Raw genomic sequence first — 19,229 nt, 5'->3', positions numbered from 1 at the left:
TTCCCAATCTGAATACAAGTTTAGATTTTTCAGTACACTGCACCGTTTCTGGATTGACAATCGTATTTAAATGCACGACTGAATCGGAAACTGCGATGACTGACAGTGATTAGATAACCAACAGACAAGATTTTTTTTTTTTAAATACTTAATTCAACAGTTTTTGCTTTGGTATTGAAATTGGTAGAGAAAACCACAACATTTGACTGGTATAGGTACAGACTAGATTACAATTCTATCATTATTATTCATGAAATGAGGATTGAGTAAATAAATGGCAGAATGTTCATTTTTGGGTGAACTACCCCTCAAATTTTAGTGCAATCGTGCATATCTATAATTACACAGAGAGGAAAATAATCCTCCCCATGCAGACACGCACAAACTATATACCTTTCCTTCCTGTTCTGATAGGTCCCTGATGGCCTGGCACTGACATTGAATTTCAGTCCATCAATAAAAGCGTAAGCTGACCCTTACTGCAAAACAGCACTTTCACATGGGCACAGGCCATCTTGATGCAGTAGATAATGGCCTTTGACAGACTACTGCGGTCAGTGAGGACCAGCTCACGATCGGTGATGTCATCCTCCCTTGAGCTCCGATTAGAGACATAGCAATTTCAGAACCTTAACAAAGCCAAAATCTGTTTAACTTCCACTAACCTAGTTACGCTCAATGGTAAATTATGTTTGAAAGAACGTGACAGTCTATTAAGGCCATGTAGGATGCATGTAGTCTTGTATAGCCAGAACTTTGACTAAACATCTGGTACACAATGCAGCTTATCCTGGTCAAGAAACACCCACTTAGACAGGAAGAGGCCGTCTGACCAATATGTAAAGCAACCAATCAATTTGTTTGAAAAAGACGGAAAAAAAGCAATAAATGTGTGTACGCTATTAAATCTGAATGCTGACAACTGCAAAAACAATTTGGGGTCAGTGAGATTGGTTTAATGTTTTTGAAAGTCTCCTATGCTCACAAAGGCTTCATTTATTGATCAAAAATAGAATAAAAACAGTAATCCAATTTTTATATATATATATATATATATATATATATAAATTACTGTTTATTATTTTAATATATTACACATTTAATTTATTCCTGTGATGCAAAGCTGAATTTTCAGCATCATTACTCCAGTCTTCAGTGTCACATGATCCTTCAGAAATCTGATATGCTGATTTGGTGCTCAAGAAACATTCCAGAAATGATTCCAACATTATCAATGTTGGAAACTGTGATACATTTTTTCAGGATTCTTTGACAAATAGAAAGTTCAAAAGAACAGTATTTATTTAAAATTGAAATCTTTTGTAACATTATAAATGTCTCACTTTTGATTGATGCATTAAAAGTGACAGACATTTAATGCATCCTTGCTGAATAAAAGTATTCATTCCTTTAAAAAAAATAATAAAATAAATCTTCCTGACCCCAGAAATCCTGGATTTCTAGACTTCAGGAGTTTTTATGGACCAGCAACATTTTTCAGTGCAGAACTTGTTCTTACCTTTCACCCAGATAATCTCCGATGGCTGTCTTGTTGAGGCCCTCACCCTTGTAGAGGAATTGAGCAATATCTTCACAAGTGTTCTTCAGCAATTCATTCTCTATGAGGAACTGAATACCCTGAGAAAAATACAACATTCAGCATAAAGAACACCATACATGCACGCATTATAATTGCAGTTTCCTGTTGGTAAAGTACATTAAAAATCTCTTTCCTTTACTCTTTTCCTGCTCTCTGAACTTTAGCCTATGAGTTTGGATTCTGCTGGATCTATGGAAATGAATTGGAAATGGTGTGGTTGCATAATGCATGGTGACAAAACTTGTGTGATTATGATAATTTGTGCCTCCACACAAGATCAAAGGTTTAAAAATGCAAAATGGAAGTGCCTTTTATGTAATGGAGATCATCTTCTTTATCAAAGCATATCAGGTAATGTCTATGATTTAGAAAACTTCAAAATATTTCAATAGAGGCTTCATGCATTTCACCCCAATGCTTGTTTACCTTTTTGGGATCCATGTTAAATTTCTTGCGGCCCATAGCAATCTGTTTACTCCGCTGCATGTTTATTCTGTAAACACAGAAAGACGAGGGCTTTATTAGCGCTGGGTAGGTTCTTTCGACAGCTACAACTCACACGCCATGTCAGGGCTTCATAATGTCATCATTACTATCCACTCAGCCAAATGCACTCTTGGATGGTGGTGTGACATGTACAATTAGAAGCCACAGCCTGTAAAAGGGGCCACACACTACTGTACCTTCCATTGTGGCCACGTGACATGACTTAAGGGGGAGGAGGAACAAAGAACGACAGAAGAATTTCATAAAAGGAGGGGAACACTTTCTGAAAATGGCTTTCTTCCATCACAATGGATCTCATGTGAATCAAAGTGGGCATTCCTGTGAAGTGTTCGGTGGGATCCCAGTGGGATGATGAGTCATGTATAATGAATGGGCTTGAAAGGCTGATTCAGTTTGATGTATATTCTAAGAGCAATTCTGTTTGGTCTGGGAATATGGGTCAATGCAGTCAGAGAGTATGAGGGGTCATTCACAGAATGCAGTTTTGCATTAAGACAAGGGCAGTGGAATGGAAAAACGCAAGTTCTCAAGACACGTTTTTTAATGTTACCACGAAATCTTCTTTTTTTTTAAATGGAATATTGCTGTATTTGTTTTAAATGACTTATCCGTGCCCATTATTATTATTATTATTTTTATTCATGTGCCCTCTTAATCTTTAATCAAAATAAGCCCTCTTGCAACGTCATCTCTTCTCTTCTCTGAGGACGTATTTACTAGCGTGAGGACGGGACAAACTGTCACTCACATGAGATCATAGCAATAGCAAATAACAATGATCCAATCAATTCCCTATGGACAAAATCAAGTGGCGCCCTACATTCTTCTCTTATTCAAGAAGCCGTTTTACTCTGATGTACGCCACAATACGGAAGAAAAGACTATCGCAACTTCCATATCCTGCCGACTTTAAAAGTTTAAGTCTTTTAACTTAACATGTTGTGCGAGACGCTGCAAAAGACGCAAACGCAACAGTCAAACACTAGTGCATGTTTATATAGAAAAACAAAGGAAAAGCAGTGCAACTCGGTCCTCTCAGACTGCATTAAAACATTAAGACACATCTGTTTGAAATGCTTTTCCTTTATGAAGGAAACTCACTGAACATACTGTATGACCATAATGCACTGTTCAGACATTCTTGCAAAGTCCTGAACACATCACAGTCAATTTGCACAAATTACACCCCCTTTTACCAAAAGAGCCGTACATAATTCACCAGCCTCCCCTCCCGCAGGGGGCACTGTTATTAAATATTCAAACAGGGGACGGGAGTAAATGGAGAATGTGTGTTTGTGAGTGTCTGTGTGTGTAAATATGGCAGAATCAGATAGCAAACACCAGTTGAAGGCGGATATTTCCTTTAGCATAAACACAAACCAGCTTTAGCAAGCCATTTTTCTTAGATAGTGTAACATATTTCCAAGTGAAACAGGATCTGATCTTGGCAAATGGATCATTATCCATCAAACAAAAAGAAAAGAAAATACATAAAAAACCCATTTTGATTTAATGTTTTCTAAAATAAATAAAAAAAATCACCCATCTTACCTTTCTTGAGTGGAGCCAAGACTTTCGATCTCATCCGTCACCTTTGCTATCTCATCTTTGAGCCGCTATAAAAAAAAATAAAAAAGAGAAGGAAAACATGGTTGAGTTAAAGGAGAACTGAAGGTGGGGCTGCCCTCTGACGGTCCTCTAAAAGTCAGCCTGCCACAGGAAGTGATGGAGAGCCTTGAATCTAATAAAATGAACACACAGAGGATCATAAATATCTAATATGATTATCAAGAGTATGAAACATTCAATCATGGCACAGTATGACACCTGCATTAGATATCAAGATGAAGTAGCGTTTGTTAGGGGGAAGGGAAGGGGAAGAGGGATAAAAGATGACAAAGAGATCAAGAGGGTATATGAGCAAGAGTACATTGATATGTGTGTGTGTTTGAGCATCTATCTATCTATCCTAAATATAATCTTCCCACCAGTGTTTTAATTTATTTTGTTAATATTTAAAATGCATTTACCTATTTAAGCAAAAGTCTACAGAGTCTAAACTAAATACTGGTACTGGTGACTAATGGGAGCAGTGTTTTGAATGCAGGTGAGCCGATGTATTATAGTCAATGCACTTTGTCTTTATAAAGTGAATTATACTGTACTAGTATCCACATGCAAGACTGTAAGTGTGTCTACTGTAAGCATGTATAGTCAGTGTGTGTGTCATAACAACAGCAATCCATCTTCCTGAAGAAGCTCAGGCACAGATCAATAAGACTCATATTACCAATCCACCAAGGGTATGTGCGCGCACACACTTGCCCTTTCGATGCATTCTGCATTAACACTTCATCCCTCTCGAGCTATAGCACATGGTAAGGTCAAGTAAGTACGCTTTTAGCATCTGACCTTCCTTCGCTATACATTTTCAGAGTGTGTGCATGACCCCAAACCTCACTATAGGACTGTGGTGCAGCCTTAAATGCCTGACCCAGACAAGTGCTCTTGGTGCTCCATAAAGCGATGTGTTAAAGGGTTAGATCACGCAAAAATTTAAATTCTGAGCTTTCCGTCCCGTCCCTCCATTGACAGCTTCACAACTTCCACTTTGATGCTTCAAAAAGTTCATAAAGACATCTTAAAACTAATCCATATGAATTGAGCGGTTTAGTCCAAATTTTCTGAAGAGACACGATCACTTTATATGATCTTTATATGATGAACAGATTGAATTTCGGCTTTTAATTCATGTAAACATTCATCAACTCACACATCAGTTGTGGTAAACGGAAGCTCAAGCATGATTGCTTGACGTGCGAGAACCAATGAGGTTCATTCTCGTGTTACGCATCACGTTTGAGCTTCAGCAAGAACCAATGAGGTTCATTCTCGCGTTACGCATCACGTTTGAGCTTCAGCAAGAACCAATGAGGTTCATTCTCGTGTTACGCAGCACGTTTGAACTTCAGCAAGAACCAATGAGGTTCATTCTCGTGTTACGCATCACGTTTGAGCTTCAGCAAGAACCAATGAGGTTCATTCTCGAGTTACGCAGCACGTTTGAGCTTCAGCAAGAACCAATGAGGTTCATTCTCGTGTTACGCATCACGTTTGAGCTTCAGCAAGAACCAATGAGGTTCATTCTCGTGTTACGCAGCACGTTTGAGCTTCAGCAAGAACCAATGAGGTTCATTCTCGTGTTACGCATCACGTTTGAGCTTCAGCAAGAACCAATGAGGTTCATTCTCGTGTTACGCAGCACGTTTGAGCTTCAGCAAGAACCAATGAGGTTCATTCTCGTGTTACGCAGCACGTTTGAGCTTCAGCAAGAACCAATGAGGTTCATTCTCGTGTTACGCAGCACGTTTGAGCTTCAGCAAGAACCAATGAGGTTCATTCTCGTGTTACACAGCACGTTTGAGCTTCCGCAAGAACCAATGAGGTTCATTCTCGTGTTACGCAGCACGTTTGAGCTTCCGCAAGAACCAATGAGGTTTGTTCTCGTGCGTCAAGCAAGTACGGTTGAGCTTCTGTCTATGTTCACTGATCAGTTTTTATATGTCGAAAAATTCAGTCTGTTCATCATATAAAACAACCGTGTCTCTTCAGAAAATATGGACTAAACTGCTCATATAGATTCGTTTTACAACCTCTTTATGAACTTTTTGAAGCATCAAAGTGGTAGTTGCAAAGAATGTCATTGGAGGGACCGAAATCTCTGAGATTTCATTAAAAAATATCTTCATTTGTGCTCCGAACATGAACGAAAGTCTTATGGGTTTGGAACGACATGAGAGTGACTATCCCTTTAAATAAATCACTGAGTTATAGAGAAGACAATTCAAGACTATTGAATGCTATTAATCTGGTCCACCGCAAAACTGTGAAGGGGTCCAAAATAAGACATGTTTAAGTCATGTAAAAAGTCAAAAAATGTCTCCAGAAAGAGATGGAAAGTCACAACAAATAGTCCATTGAAACTGACTAAAAGTTTCTCTGAACTCCAACTCAGAGCAGGGAAGATGTCAGTGGGCACAAAGATGGATTAAAGTGGTCATGATAATAATGTTCTATTTGAATGTTGCTAGGCAACAGCTGCCATTTAAAGGTAACATGAAAACAAATGCCACAAGTTGTCAGCCCACACTTTTCCATTCGTTTTATCCTTATGCAGTGCATTTAATGTCTTCCTCTGTCTCTTGGCAACAGCCAGAATTTTCCAGCTGGACCGAGAGTGAACCAGGATTGTCCGGCATGACTCTATGGAGACAGAGAGCTTGAGCGTGGCATTTCAGTCACTTTAATCGAGCACTTCATCTCCATTAGACAAATATTACATGAGCAATTTACTTATTGTCCAACTGGTATCAGGGAGGACACCTGGCACCATTTGGTTAATCACTACATTTTATTTAGTATATTACATTTATACCTACCATTATCATTTCCAATTTTTAACAGACACAAAGTTATACACATCTCCCACCACTTGCGGTTACATTTACAAAATATTTTGGCCAATACCTTTATGCTTCTAATAAGAGTGTAGTACTCTTAGCTCCATTTAACACATTACATTTATTCCAGATTTTCTCCCCTAAAAAAATGTAGAAAATGTACAAATAAATAAATAATAATAATCAGCAGATTCTGCTGGGCCAATAAAGTGCAACAATTAAGCCAAAATGTATTAGGAAAAATAATATGAATAATAACAACAAACTGTATCAAGAAAAGTAATAATAAAAAATATAAATGGTTTAAAAAGTAAAACATAAGATCACTATGGCATTAATTGAGTCAAATTGTGTTAGGAAAAAATATATAAAATCTGTATAAAAAAAAAACATAAGATCACTATGGATTTAACCAAGTCAAACCGTATCAAAATGATTAAAAACAAAACAAAAAACATGATCACTAAAAAGGTGTTGGCACCAAACAATTGACGGTAGCCATTGACTTCCATAGTAGGAAAAAAAAATACTATGGCACTCAATGGCTACCGTCAATTGTTTGGTTACCAACATTCTTCAAAATATCTTCTTTTGTTTTCAACAGAAGAAAGGAACTCATACAGGTTTGGAACGACTTGAGGGTGAGTAAATGATGACAATTATTTCATTTTTGGGTGAACTATCGCTTTAACTGAGCCAAACTGTGTAAGGAAAAAATATAAAATGTGTTTAAAAAAACAACAACATCACTATCTTGTTGAGTCAAACTGTATTAGGAAAAATGTATAAAATGTGTTTAAAAAAACTAAAATCAAAAGATCACTTTGGCTTTAAAAGTGCACTGTGATATTGACAGCTAGCGGTTGAACTTGGTACTGGAGACTAAATTGCTGGATTCCATCGCTGTGTTTTCCACTAACTGGCAAACCGGGGTGTCGAAACACTATTGTGGCAGTGGGCGGAGTAACAGACACCAAAACAAAAACCGACATTTCACATTTCAAAGTAGAATAACTGTAGTTGTAGTATTGTTTTTCAGAGAAACAAGTATTTGAACTTAGCATGTTTCCTACAACTCTGCAAACATACAGTATTATGGTATTTTTATGCTTTAATACAGTCCAAGAAAAAAAATTAAATACAAAGCTTTTAACAGAGCCAAACTGTATTAGTAAAAAATATATAAAATGTGTTTTTTGTTTTGTTGTTGTTGTTTTAACACCTAAAAATAAATGAAAATGACATGAACAGAAAAGAACAAACCACTACTATTTCCAACCAATGCTTTTAACCTCATCTCCCAACAGCCAATACTCCAAACTCAAGAGCTGCAAATGTCAGACTACCTTAAAATCCCGAGACGTGCTCTCACACACACAGCATCGATCAGCTCCGGCTATCCCTAATTGGACTGACATAGACGACAGTATCATCAATAACCGCACAAGGCCTTCGGTGCCGAACACAAAAGACAGAGCCAGATTGGATCTGCCGAATGTCTGAACACATCGGATTCAGTGAGCGCGAACAAAAACCATTCAGCCTAACATCGATTTTCAAACTCACTGGTTATTGTAGTGAAAATCAGAAGCACTCTGGGAAATAACAGATGTTTACTTATACATGAAAGCTAAAGTTCTGTCTAGTCTCTTTCACTTGAGAGGACTAAGTAATAATACTGCAGAGCTGACCTGATTCAGATCAGACCATAACTTAGTATGTGAGAGAAAGGGTGTATACTAATTACTGAACAAAAAAAAGCAAGGACATTTGGAGTAATACTCCAAGGACTGTGCTCAACAGCATATTCGGTATCTATTCGAATGCTTTGGTATCAAAAACCATGAAATTTAATTTTGGTATTGACTACTGAAATCTTGGCATGGTGACCCATCGTGAATGCTGTACTGCCCGAAGGAAGACTTGTGTGTTCCAGGTCAGAGGGAGGGAGGGTCTGCTGGCGGGCAGCATCACATGACTCCTTCATTAAGAGTGTAAGAGGGTCTAGAGGTGGTCTGCTATATTGAGCTGATTCAATCAGTTCTCTATGATCATGACCCATCACAACCTCCATTCATGTGAAGGTCTTATAACGCTCCAGTTAACTCATCTTCTACTGTCTGTCTCTCCACACAGGACAAATCCTCTGCTACATGTTCATCTTGACAATCCCAGGAATCTTACTCAGCCAGACACATTTTTCAACAATGAAATAAAAAATGTATAAAGCTGAGCTTTTACTGACTCTGTTATGGCACCTCAAATGCTCAGCAGAGAGCGAAACTTATTATTTTGTATATACAGTATAAATACACAAACATGCATGTATATATTTAAGAGATATATATATATATATATGTATATATTTAAGAATACAAAATATAAGTGTTTTACTGTATTTTTGATGTAAAAAAAAATGCAGCCTTGGTTATCATAAAATATTTGTTTTAAAAGACCCAAAACTTTTGAACGGTAGAGTGTATAATGATGTAGTAGACTAAGCAAAAATAAAGATGCTGTCAGAATCAAGAATGCCATCATATTTGGCAATAAAACAAAGTAACAAATTTCTAAGTAAAAAAAAAAAGTAAAAAAAAAACCACAAAATAGAACAACAAAAAAAAATCCTAATTTTTGAAAATAAATACACGTCTAATTTGAGAAGAGTAAAGATATGACTATTCTAAAAGAGAGAGATTGTTCTGATGGCAGTCATGCTGTTCAAGGGCAATCAGGAACTAGCAGGAGACTGGAATGTAACTGGCAGTTAGTGGCAAAGATGAATGCCAAAGATATGCCAACAAACTTCATTTGAAGGTTTACATGATTGATTAAGTCATTTAAGAGACGAAGGGGACAGTGTTTGGCAGGAGGGGCATCAATGGTTGACATTCCAATTGCGTAATAGAATCAGCATAATTGAATTCGCTGGACTTGGCTTGCACCATCTGCTCCAAAGCATAACCGCCCCTTCACGAGCCAGCTGTTACAGTCTATATCCCAGGGTGGGACATCCCATCAATCCTGTACACTAAAACTGTGCAGCCAGGGTCATTAAGTCCCTCCCCTGATCCAATTCCTATTCTCTACAGATCCTGCCTTGCCCAGGGCCAAGAGAGAGGGGCATAAGGTTGATTTGGTAGTATTAATTAGTATAATTAATGAGACATCAGGCAGTTCAAAGAGCAAACTCGCTCAAAACTACAGTGGATTCAAATTACTTTTGAGGCTGAAAAAGTAGCCGCTTCAGAGAAATGATTTGAAGATATTACCTGTATGTCCTCTAGCAGCTCCTGTTTACGTCTCCTAATGTTCTCCAGCTCCTGCTTCTCCTCTGGCGTCAGGTCGTCCGGTACTTTGTTAGGAAACAAACAAAAGCAAACAATGAGCATTCAGATGTACAAAAGTGAACAAACACAAATATGCAAATGGTCAAGCTGCGGTCTCTTGACTCGAACATTTTTGTACATTTCTAAAAAGGTTACATGGGCTAACAAAATATTTTCAGAGAAACAGAACTGATGTAAAAAGAAGGGATGTGCAACACAGGAAAAAAAGAGCTTGTGGAGATTGTGAGCAGGAGAAAAGTAGTAAATTGTTTGAGGTAAAGCACTGCCTTTGAGACACAAACCACCTCGGCAATCAATAGCTAGAAGAACACAGAAGTGTTGTTTATATGGGCCTCTGATCGAAAACATCAGGAAGTTCTTAGAACAAAACAAAAAGTTGTTCATTTCATTAAATGCTTTTCCCTTAAAGGGACACTTCACCGATTAGCATTAAGCTTTGTATGAGTAGAAACCCGGTAGTATTTTCAAATGACCGTGCTTCCCTCCCTCATGTCCCCCTGAGACGAGAGATTTCTGTATTGTGTGTCTGGAAAGAAACCTCTGATGACGCAAAAATCTAAGACTACAGCCAATAGTAGCAGCTAGTTCCACATATTTTCATGTGGTGGGATCTCACGATAAAACACAGTCTTTTCAGTTTAGAGTCGACAAGTAGCCTAGTTGTATAATTTCTTCCGATACTGCCCTCTGTAACCGGTAGGCGTGGCTTGGGAGCTGTAGGGCAGCGAAGCAAGTGCATTCTGGGAGATGTTGTCTTTCATCCACATGAGGCAAAAATACATTTCTGGCTTTTCTCAGTCTAGAAGGCACCAACTTCTAAAATAATTTCACATTTCTACTACATAAATGACCCAATTTAAATACACATTAATCTTTCCAGTGGTGAAATATCCCTTTAAACTAAAAGCTATTTCAAAGAATTTGTAGTGGCCAGGTCAGGACACATCACACAAACTAGCTAGCCATTTCAGTCTATTATATAGCCATTTTCACATATTATATACAAAGAAATTCAGTGTACAAAGTACTGAAGTCTAATTCAGATCATAAGAAACATGTTAATGAAAAATTGCAATATATTACAGTTTTCAAAAATTATGTACTAAACTTTTTTTATTTATTTATTTATAAATGCAATACTTTCATAACATGACCCAGATATTGATATAATATATTGCCAGGTCTCTGCTGATTCCCAACCTTGGCAAACCAGCCAAAGTCCATCAGAAAAAATCCATTCTGTTTAGCAGTTCTGATGCGCTCTAGAGAGGTCTGATGTTGGAATTTGCAGAAGACAAATAATTCATATGAACCTTGCATCCATAAATCTAAAGATTTCTCTGAAGCAATTGAGTTTAAGTGCTTTGTTCAAGAGCACTAAAGTCAGTCAGTTCAATACCGGGCTGTGGGCCAACATCCCCCTGATTCTGCTTGGTTTGGCTGATGTCAGTCAGAGAAAGACTCTACTTTATCTTTGTGCATTATATTAAGATATCAATACAGCTTACATGAACTTAGGGGTTCAGGTTAAATTGAAGAACTTCTCAAAAGTGACTTTTTTTAATACCCGAGGAAAAAAACCTGAAGGAAATTATATTTAAAAAATGCTAGTATTAAAATAAATAAATAAAATACAATCGTAAAAATATGTTTAATTGTTAACTATATGCCACCAAAAAATATATGGAGAAAATTTACATTAGTTTTCTTTTTCTTTTTTAAGTATTAAACTATATTACATTTTTAATTAAAAATATTATGGTATTGAGGTATTTTTAAAATTATGCATAATTCATTATCATCATTATCAGTGTTGAACTTTTAAAAGTAATGCATTCCAACATTGTGTCACTCCCTAAAAAGTAACTAATTGCGTTATTTACTTACTTTTTATCAAAAGTGATGAGTCACGTTACTTTTGCGTAACGTTCTCTCATCTGGGCTGGGCTTACTTGTTTGTTTGTGTTTTTTAATAAAAAAAAACACCAAAAGTGAAACGAATAAGCCTCAGGCTGAAGGAAATGCAGATCCACGCCTGTACAGTAGAGGGCGCTTCTCAAACAAACCTTTCAGCTACGATTACAGAAGAATGGGGGGAAACAATTAACAAATGTGATGTTTTTCTAAAGTCATTTTTGCTAATTAGTATGGTTGAACTGGATCAAAGGTCAGCAACAAAGACATTAAATAGAGTGATATGAAATACAAAGTATACTTGTGTAATTTAACAACTCATTATTGCAGGTTTGTGTAACATTCTTGAGTTTGCGTTTTACAGTTTTTATTCATTTTGAGAAATACTGAATCTGTTTTTGTGCAAGTGAGATGAGTAAAAATTCATGTTCACATTTGGTTTAGAACTAAAATAAAAGATAGAAAAAGTAGCAGGAAAATAAAGTAACTCAAGATATTTTGTTGGAAATTTAAAAGTAATGCTTTACTAGTTACTTGGAAAAAGTAATCCAATTACATAACTCACGTTACCTGTAATGCATTATCCCCAACACTGATTATTATTATCATTATTATAGCTACATAATTTGTATAATATAAAGTGAATCAGTCCCTGCATGACAAATTTCTGTTATCAGTAACGTGTGAAATATGATTGGCAGTGGAGATGAATGGCCTCATGTCATTTTTAGACAGAGGTCATTTGTCAAGATACAGCCTCTAGTCTAAAAACAACATGGGGCATTTGAGGCCACCATAAAAAATAAAATAAAAAAAACTTATATACAACAAAATGTTAAGACAAAGGCATTTAAAGTCAACCCTGACCTCAACCTAGCCATATGATCAGCTGACCTCCCAATAAAAATAAAGACACTCAGTCATACGATATGACGACCCTCACCTTTCATGTGACCTCATTAAATCCCTTCCTGGTGGCCCATATGGCAGCCTGACCCCGCAGAGGATCAACAGAGACCCTACTAGCGGCCCGTGGAGATCTGGAGGATCTAATTGATTCCTTGTTCCATTTACACCGTCACATAAAAGTGAGGTTGTCATGGTTCTCTCATGCTGCCATAGCAACAGTTCCCAAACCACAAGGTCCTGACATTACAGCACCATTAGCTGATGAGAATATCACCATTGTGATAAAGACACCTCCTCCTCCAAACCTACAGCCTTCCCACCAATCGCCCTCACTGATCACATGGATAGCCATGTTTCTGAACGACTTTTTGTTGCCATAGTAATGCACTGCATGCTTTTCCTTGCTGAACTCCAGCTGGGATGTTTGACAGGCAGTCTGTGAGCAGAAATCCCATCCAGAAAGAAGCCCATCCCCACTCATTTTGTAGAAATTGGTATTGCAACCTTCAGAAGAAAATCCATTAGTCTCGCCTCAGGTGAGGCTGGAGTTTACACACAATACATGTGTTCCTGGAGTCGATATCACATAGATGGAAAAGTTCACTCAGGAAGAGAGGTGCAGTAGGAGTGTGTGGGCAGCTCTATTAGTGGACATTTATTTCGGAGGAACTCAAATAATACATCAGAGACAACTGCATAAGGTAAATTTGCATTACAAGCTTTTTCCCCCGAATATATGAGCATCACTTGTTTGGATATGGATTTACATCTATGGAAAAAGTAGCCCAGAGGACAAGGATAACTTAGTCTTAAAGAGACAGGACAGCCAAAAATAAAAAATAAAAATCTCACCTTTATGTAATTACAAACCTATATGACTTCTGTCGAAAGACACGATGGTAAGGAAATAATAACTACACTTAAATGAGAGTGAGACTACGTCTCATGCTCACCAAGACTGCATTTATTTGATCAAATACAGCCATTACTCCAGTCTTCAGCGTCACATGATCCTTCAGAAATCATTCTAATATGCTGATTTGCTGCTCAAGAAAAAATTCTGATTATTATCAATGTTGAAAACAGTTGTAGGCTACTGCTAAATATTTGTGGAAACAGTGACAGGTTTTTCAGGATTTTTTTATAAATAGAAAGATCAAAAGAACAACATTTATTGATATAGAAATTGTAAACATTATTAAAGTCTTTACTGTCACTTTTGATCAATGTAATCCATCCTTGCTGAATAAAAGTATACATTTATTTTATAAATAAATAAATAAAAATAAGAAAAACTTACTGACTCCAAACTTTTGAATGGCATCCACATGACACGTATATCATATACCACAGGCCCAAAATCAACTCCAATCTGAATAGGAAAAGGTTAACTGTGACTTTCTAGCTGGAACTGCACATGCTGAATCATATGAATCAAGAAAGAATGTCTTGAATGACCTGGTATTTAGGGCATCCAAACTGAGCAGACAACACAAGACAGTGAAGTTTAATCACCAACCAAAGCTAAAATATAATTTCTAAATCATAGCTCGGGGGCCACTTATGAAAATGAGGGGTGAACGAGGTCCATGATTCAATAAAATGACCAAGTTAAATGAATGACACTTAATTTTCATATGGCTTTGTAATGTACGGTAACCAATGACAACGACTGTTTTAGACCCGTTTTATTTGCAATCATCTTACTATTTAAAGGCTAGTCAGTCTTTTCCATAACAAAGTGTTAATATTATTAACACACAAATTCATTTGTAACTTCTCAACACAAACCATTGCTGCTAAATAGAACATTTGGTGGTTTGACAACCTGTTACTTTCTACCAATGGCTGATTTTGCTTTGCTTCACAATTATTTAAAAGAAATACAACAATGATTTATGAAATCTTTTCTGAGTAATTCAGATGACTCTACCAATTACTGTATATGTAAACTAAACACGTTTACGCCCTGTCTGCAGTGAAGTAATGTGACATGCTGCGTGACAAAGCTGGAGCGGCCATATTATAATAAACAAATCTGTTGTTTATACTGCATTATAATCGACAGTTGCTTGCAGCATAGACAGCATTATTAACAGGATCTTTCTGGTTTGTCGCAACAGTAACCTCAAATAAAATATGGTCAGCGGGCTACCGATAAACGGATCATATCACAGCAAGTCGAAGTTCGAGTATCTTCATGCATACACATGATCCTACAAATTGTACCCACCATAATTACGCCCATTATGCATCTGCACACGTTCAGGCAGTTATTAGCTTAATGCTTCCTCATGTGCTTCCCATTGAAAAGACAAAGCGCTCATGTTAAAGCTGCATTAGCACTTCATTTCACATTAGCACATTTCTAATGAATCACTTGAAGCCAAAATCCTAGTTTAAAGTCAGCATGAAACAAAAGTTGCTATTGTCTTTTCTTCCATTGTGCCGTATATCCGAGTGAAAAATCTTCTCGAACAAGAAAAACGGTCATCAGAGATGTCACAGATTACATTGCATTAGATTACAGGGACACATAAATTAAAAAGAAATGATGTAACTTTTGATTTATTTGATTTTTATGATATTCATGTGTGCTGAGAGAACAAGTGAGATGAAGCTAATTAAAGATTTAGCGGCATGATTCAATCACTTTCAAATTAATGTAGAGCGGTGTATCTCGGACTTTGTCACGACGTATTTCGGATTCATAACAAGGTCTTTTAGGTTTCATAACGTTAGACATTTTTTATCCGACACGTTTGTAGAGCTGTGGTAACTAGAGCAGAGCTGGCAACCCGGATGCCGAAACACTACTGACTTCGTGATTGGTAGATAGGTGGAAGGTGGAGCATCAGGCCAAAACACAACATGACAACATCAACATCAGCTGAGGGCTGCAACTTCACTTTTAAATGACAATATCCTGGCCGGACTACTGTTGTCAGTGATACAAGTATTTGAAATGAACATGATTTCTTAATGTCTAGTGACATATCAGGGCCATTTTATGATTAATTGAAATACATTTCTTACATACGGTTCCTTTAACGTTGGAGGATTTGAACTTGAAAAACGGTGTGTACTGACGTCATTCTGCGGTTAAAACAACATTCCCTCTTATGTTCATTCATGTTTATTTGATGCTATAAATTAACTAGAAGGAAGAGATGATCGGTTCACGAGCAGCTTTAACTGAGGCTCTACAGCGATCTGTCAGACACATTAAAGAGCCACAAAACGGTATTTATTGTTTCAATTTCTTTAAAAAAAAAAGACCAAATTTGAAAGGTGAGACTTTGTTTCATATCAAAAGTAACCTGGTCTGTCCTGTCTGTCAGCGCGTTGTCAGTGTCCTCTCTGCTCCGCAATGTATTTTTCACTGCGTGAGAACATGGTGTGGCGTGAGAGCGGCGTGGCTTTTTGGACATAGCAACAGTAACTAAGGGGGCGGGTCTTTGCGAGCGGTCAATTGTCAAAATGATTAACGCACGTCAAACAGAGCAAAAGCATTCGATGAATGTAAATTAAGAGTGTGAATAAAAGCAGGTCGTAGCCAGGAAACATCACACCAGTTGCCAGTAGCTGGTTGGACACAAACATGTTTATTTATAAATTCAATATTTCAGCTTCTTGCCTGGCTTGAGTTATCCAAATTCATAAGCTGAAGCTGGATATCAATGGTTCTATGTTGGGCCATGGCAACAAGGCAGTCGCACGGTTTTTATCCAAGCTGGAGTGCCCTCAACCATGTGCAAGTTCCCATTAATTTCCAAGTCAAATGTTGGTCCGAACTCGCAGGCAAGTCCCACAATAGCAGAGACACATGTCTGCTTTTGACATCGATATGAGCATATAAATCTTTAGGGAGAATGCACTTTAAATTGATGTCAAAGTGTCTGCTAGCCACGTGGCTGGAAGGTGGAGTTTTCTGGGACGTGGGGTGTCTCTTGAGGGCAACATTACTGTACAGGATTAATGCATAATGGTTTCTTTTCCATTAAGATCATTTAAATCTTGGTTGGAGCCTTATGATTGTGCATAGCAACGTATAAAGGGGTTACATTATGAGGTCTAGGGCTGTAACGTTTCCTTGATTAAATTCGAGGGCCCAATTAAAAAAATCGTCAATATAGTGTATGTATCAAAATCAGATGAAATGAAAGAAAGTACTTAAAAGTACGGATTCTTAGCAGAATGGCTGTATCATCACAGCCTTTAAGTGCCAGATATATTTCTAAAACGAGATATCAAACTAGGGCGAGCTCTCCAGGGTAATGTGATCCAGCTCTGACTCAATGTCACCAGCGGTGGCACTTCTTGGCACACTCACAGCGGTGCATCACCCTGCAGTTCTCTCACAGCGCAACCATGTGACTGTCAGAGCACAGAAGTTCTGGCAGGCCGTAATCACGCGAACTGTTGCTTGTGGACACGTTGTCACTGAATGACCATTCTGAAGAGTAAATGCTTGGTTTTTACTCTTTATGAAAAAACAGAAGACAGTCTATAAATGCCCGTTTCCACACTTAAAGAAGTAAATTGTGTTATGGTTGCTATTCAGTTGCTAAGGTGTTCTGAATGGCTTTTTGAAGTTACACAATCTCTATGATGTTCTAGTCCCTAGATATGGCCCAAGTCCCTCCAAAGCAACTCTATGGGATGTTATTTGCCCATTCTATCGTTATGCTGACATCAAGAGAGCCACAGAGATTTTAAAAGACATTTTTAATACTTCAAGAACTTTTCCACAGTGACCCACAGCGTGAGCAGGACACCATGCCTAACATACTCTCTCTGCTGACCAGGTCAATTCAACACACTCACTAAATACCAGACGCGTCACCCCTACAAACAAACACCACAGGGGCAGAAGAATGGGTGGTAGTGGCGCAATGGATAAGACACATGCCTTTGGTGTGAGAGACCCGGGTTCGAATCCACTGTGAGACACCAATGTGTCCCTGAGCAAGACACTTAACCCCTAGTTGCTCCAGAGGCGTGCGACCTCTGACATATATAGCAATTGTAAGTCGCTTTGTATAAAAGCGTCAGCTAAATGAATAAATGTAAATGTAAATGTAAAATGTGCCATCATCAATCAAGTCACTGGCTACATGCTATCATTTGGACATTGTAAAGGGCTGAGGAAAACGTGGAACCCAGAGGTTGTTTTCCAGAGAAAACGCTAACCAAACATTTCTTATTAGGCATGTCTGCACTGACTGATCAATCAAAGATGAAGAGAAGAAGAGACAGATAAAAAAAATAGACTATACATGACCATTAATCCATTATTAAAAACTGAGACTACATAGAAAGCATTTTAAGGAAACACACTTCCGACGTGAAGGTAGGAAGAACCATCTTCTGCCTTCAAAGATACCTAATTTTGGCCAAATTACATCACATGTATCCTTTGTGGAGCAGGCAATCCCATAATACATTGTAACAAGTAAAAGAAAATGTATCCAAGATGGCAGATGGGACCAGAAAAATGTCAACTTTAAATTCATTATACATTCATTCAACATTGAAACATGCTTTAAGAGTAGTTATTTTCGCTATATAATTCAAGAGTAGTTATTTTCGCTATATAACTCGCAATAGAGATAATTAGCATAAACTACTACTGGCCTATTAACTTTTAGCTCATCTACTGTTCATGGCAGAGCAACAGTTGAATATAATTTTGCTAGTAAAGTTAACTATATATAAACATTGATTAACGCACATAAATTGAGCTCATCAAACATGTCCAACAGATGCTCAAAAGCACTTGCTTGACAAGCGAGAACCAACCTCATTGGTTGTCATGCATCAAGCAAGCATGTTTGAGCTTCCGTTTATCATATTTGATGACATCTAGGTATTGGGGCTGCACAATATTGGAAAAAAATTACATTGGGATATTTAGTTTTTCTGCGATATGAAAACAGTTTTACCAGATGAATAACTATTTGGAAAGAAAATTAATTCTAGAATGATTGGGGTGATTTTGTAGGGGAGTGAATCTGCATAGAAAATAATAAACAAATTACAAAATTATAAATACAATAGAACAAAGATACAAATGAAGTAAAAAGTGCTTTAGCCTAAGTCTAACAATATTCAGGTACAAAAAGTGAATAATCAAAAATAACACTGCATAGTCTTCACTGTATAAATGAAATATTTTTTTTAAATTAATCTACAAAATTGATTTTCTCTTTAATTTTGTTGTTTGATTAAAATTAATGTCTCAGACAGTAGCGGGAATATTAGGCTGCTGTCACTTTAAGACCGAAGCCACAGATTCAATAAAATGATATGCATCTGTTTTTTTTCTCAATTTGTCACGTTCATGTAAGCCATAAGCAACTGTGTTTACTCTGGACACTTTGACATAATTTTGCATCTGTGTCTGTTCAAGCACAAATAGACGAGAAAGAGAATTCGGTGTCCGAATTGAATTCTTTTCCGCGTCTTCATGCGCACAAATGGTTTAAA

At 37.3% G+C, this 19,229-nt stretch overlaps 1 protein-coding gene across 3 annotated transcripts in view; it reads right to left on the bottom strand.

The window, feature by feature from the left end:
* Positions 1–19,229, bottom strand: part of cyth1b (cytohesin 1b) — a 69,283-nt gene that overhangs the window by 9,082 nt on the left and 40,972 nt on the right. For all 3 annotated transcript variants that reach the window (XM_082152995.1, XM_082152993.1, XM_082152994.1), the window contains exons 2-5: positions 9,840–9,922; positions 3,659–3,723; positions 2,027–2,093; positions 1,520–1,638 (exon numbers count right to left, since the gene is read on the bottom strand). In XM_082152995.1, coding sequence (XP_082009121.1) covers positions 1,520–1,638; positions 2,027–2,093; positions 3,659–3,723; positions 9,840–9,922 — 334 coding nt within the window. The remainder of the gene's footprint in view (positions 1–1,519; positions 1,639–2,026; positions 2,094–3,658; positions 3,724–9,839; positions 9,923–19,229) is intronic.

This window comes from Leuciscus leuciscus, assembly GCF_965113295.1.
Source record: "Leuciscus leuciscus genome assembly, chromosome: 21".
NCBI classification, from domain to species: Eukaryota; Metazoa; Chordata; class Actinopteri; order Cypriniformes; family Leuciscidae; genus Leuciscus; species Leuciscus leuciscus.
The sequence above is the reverse complement of the archived record's forward strand: the minus strand, read 5'-3'. Positions and strand labels throughout refer to the sequence as shown.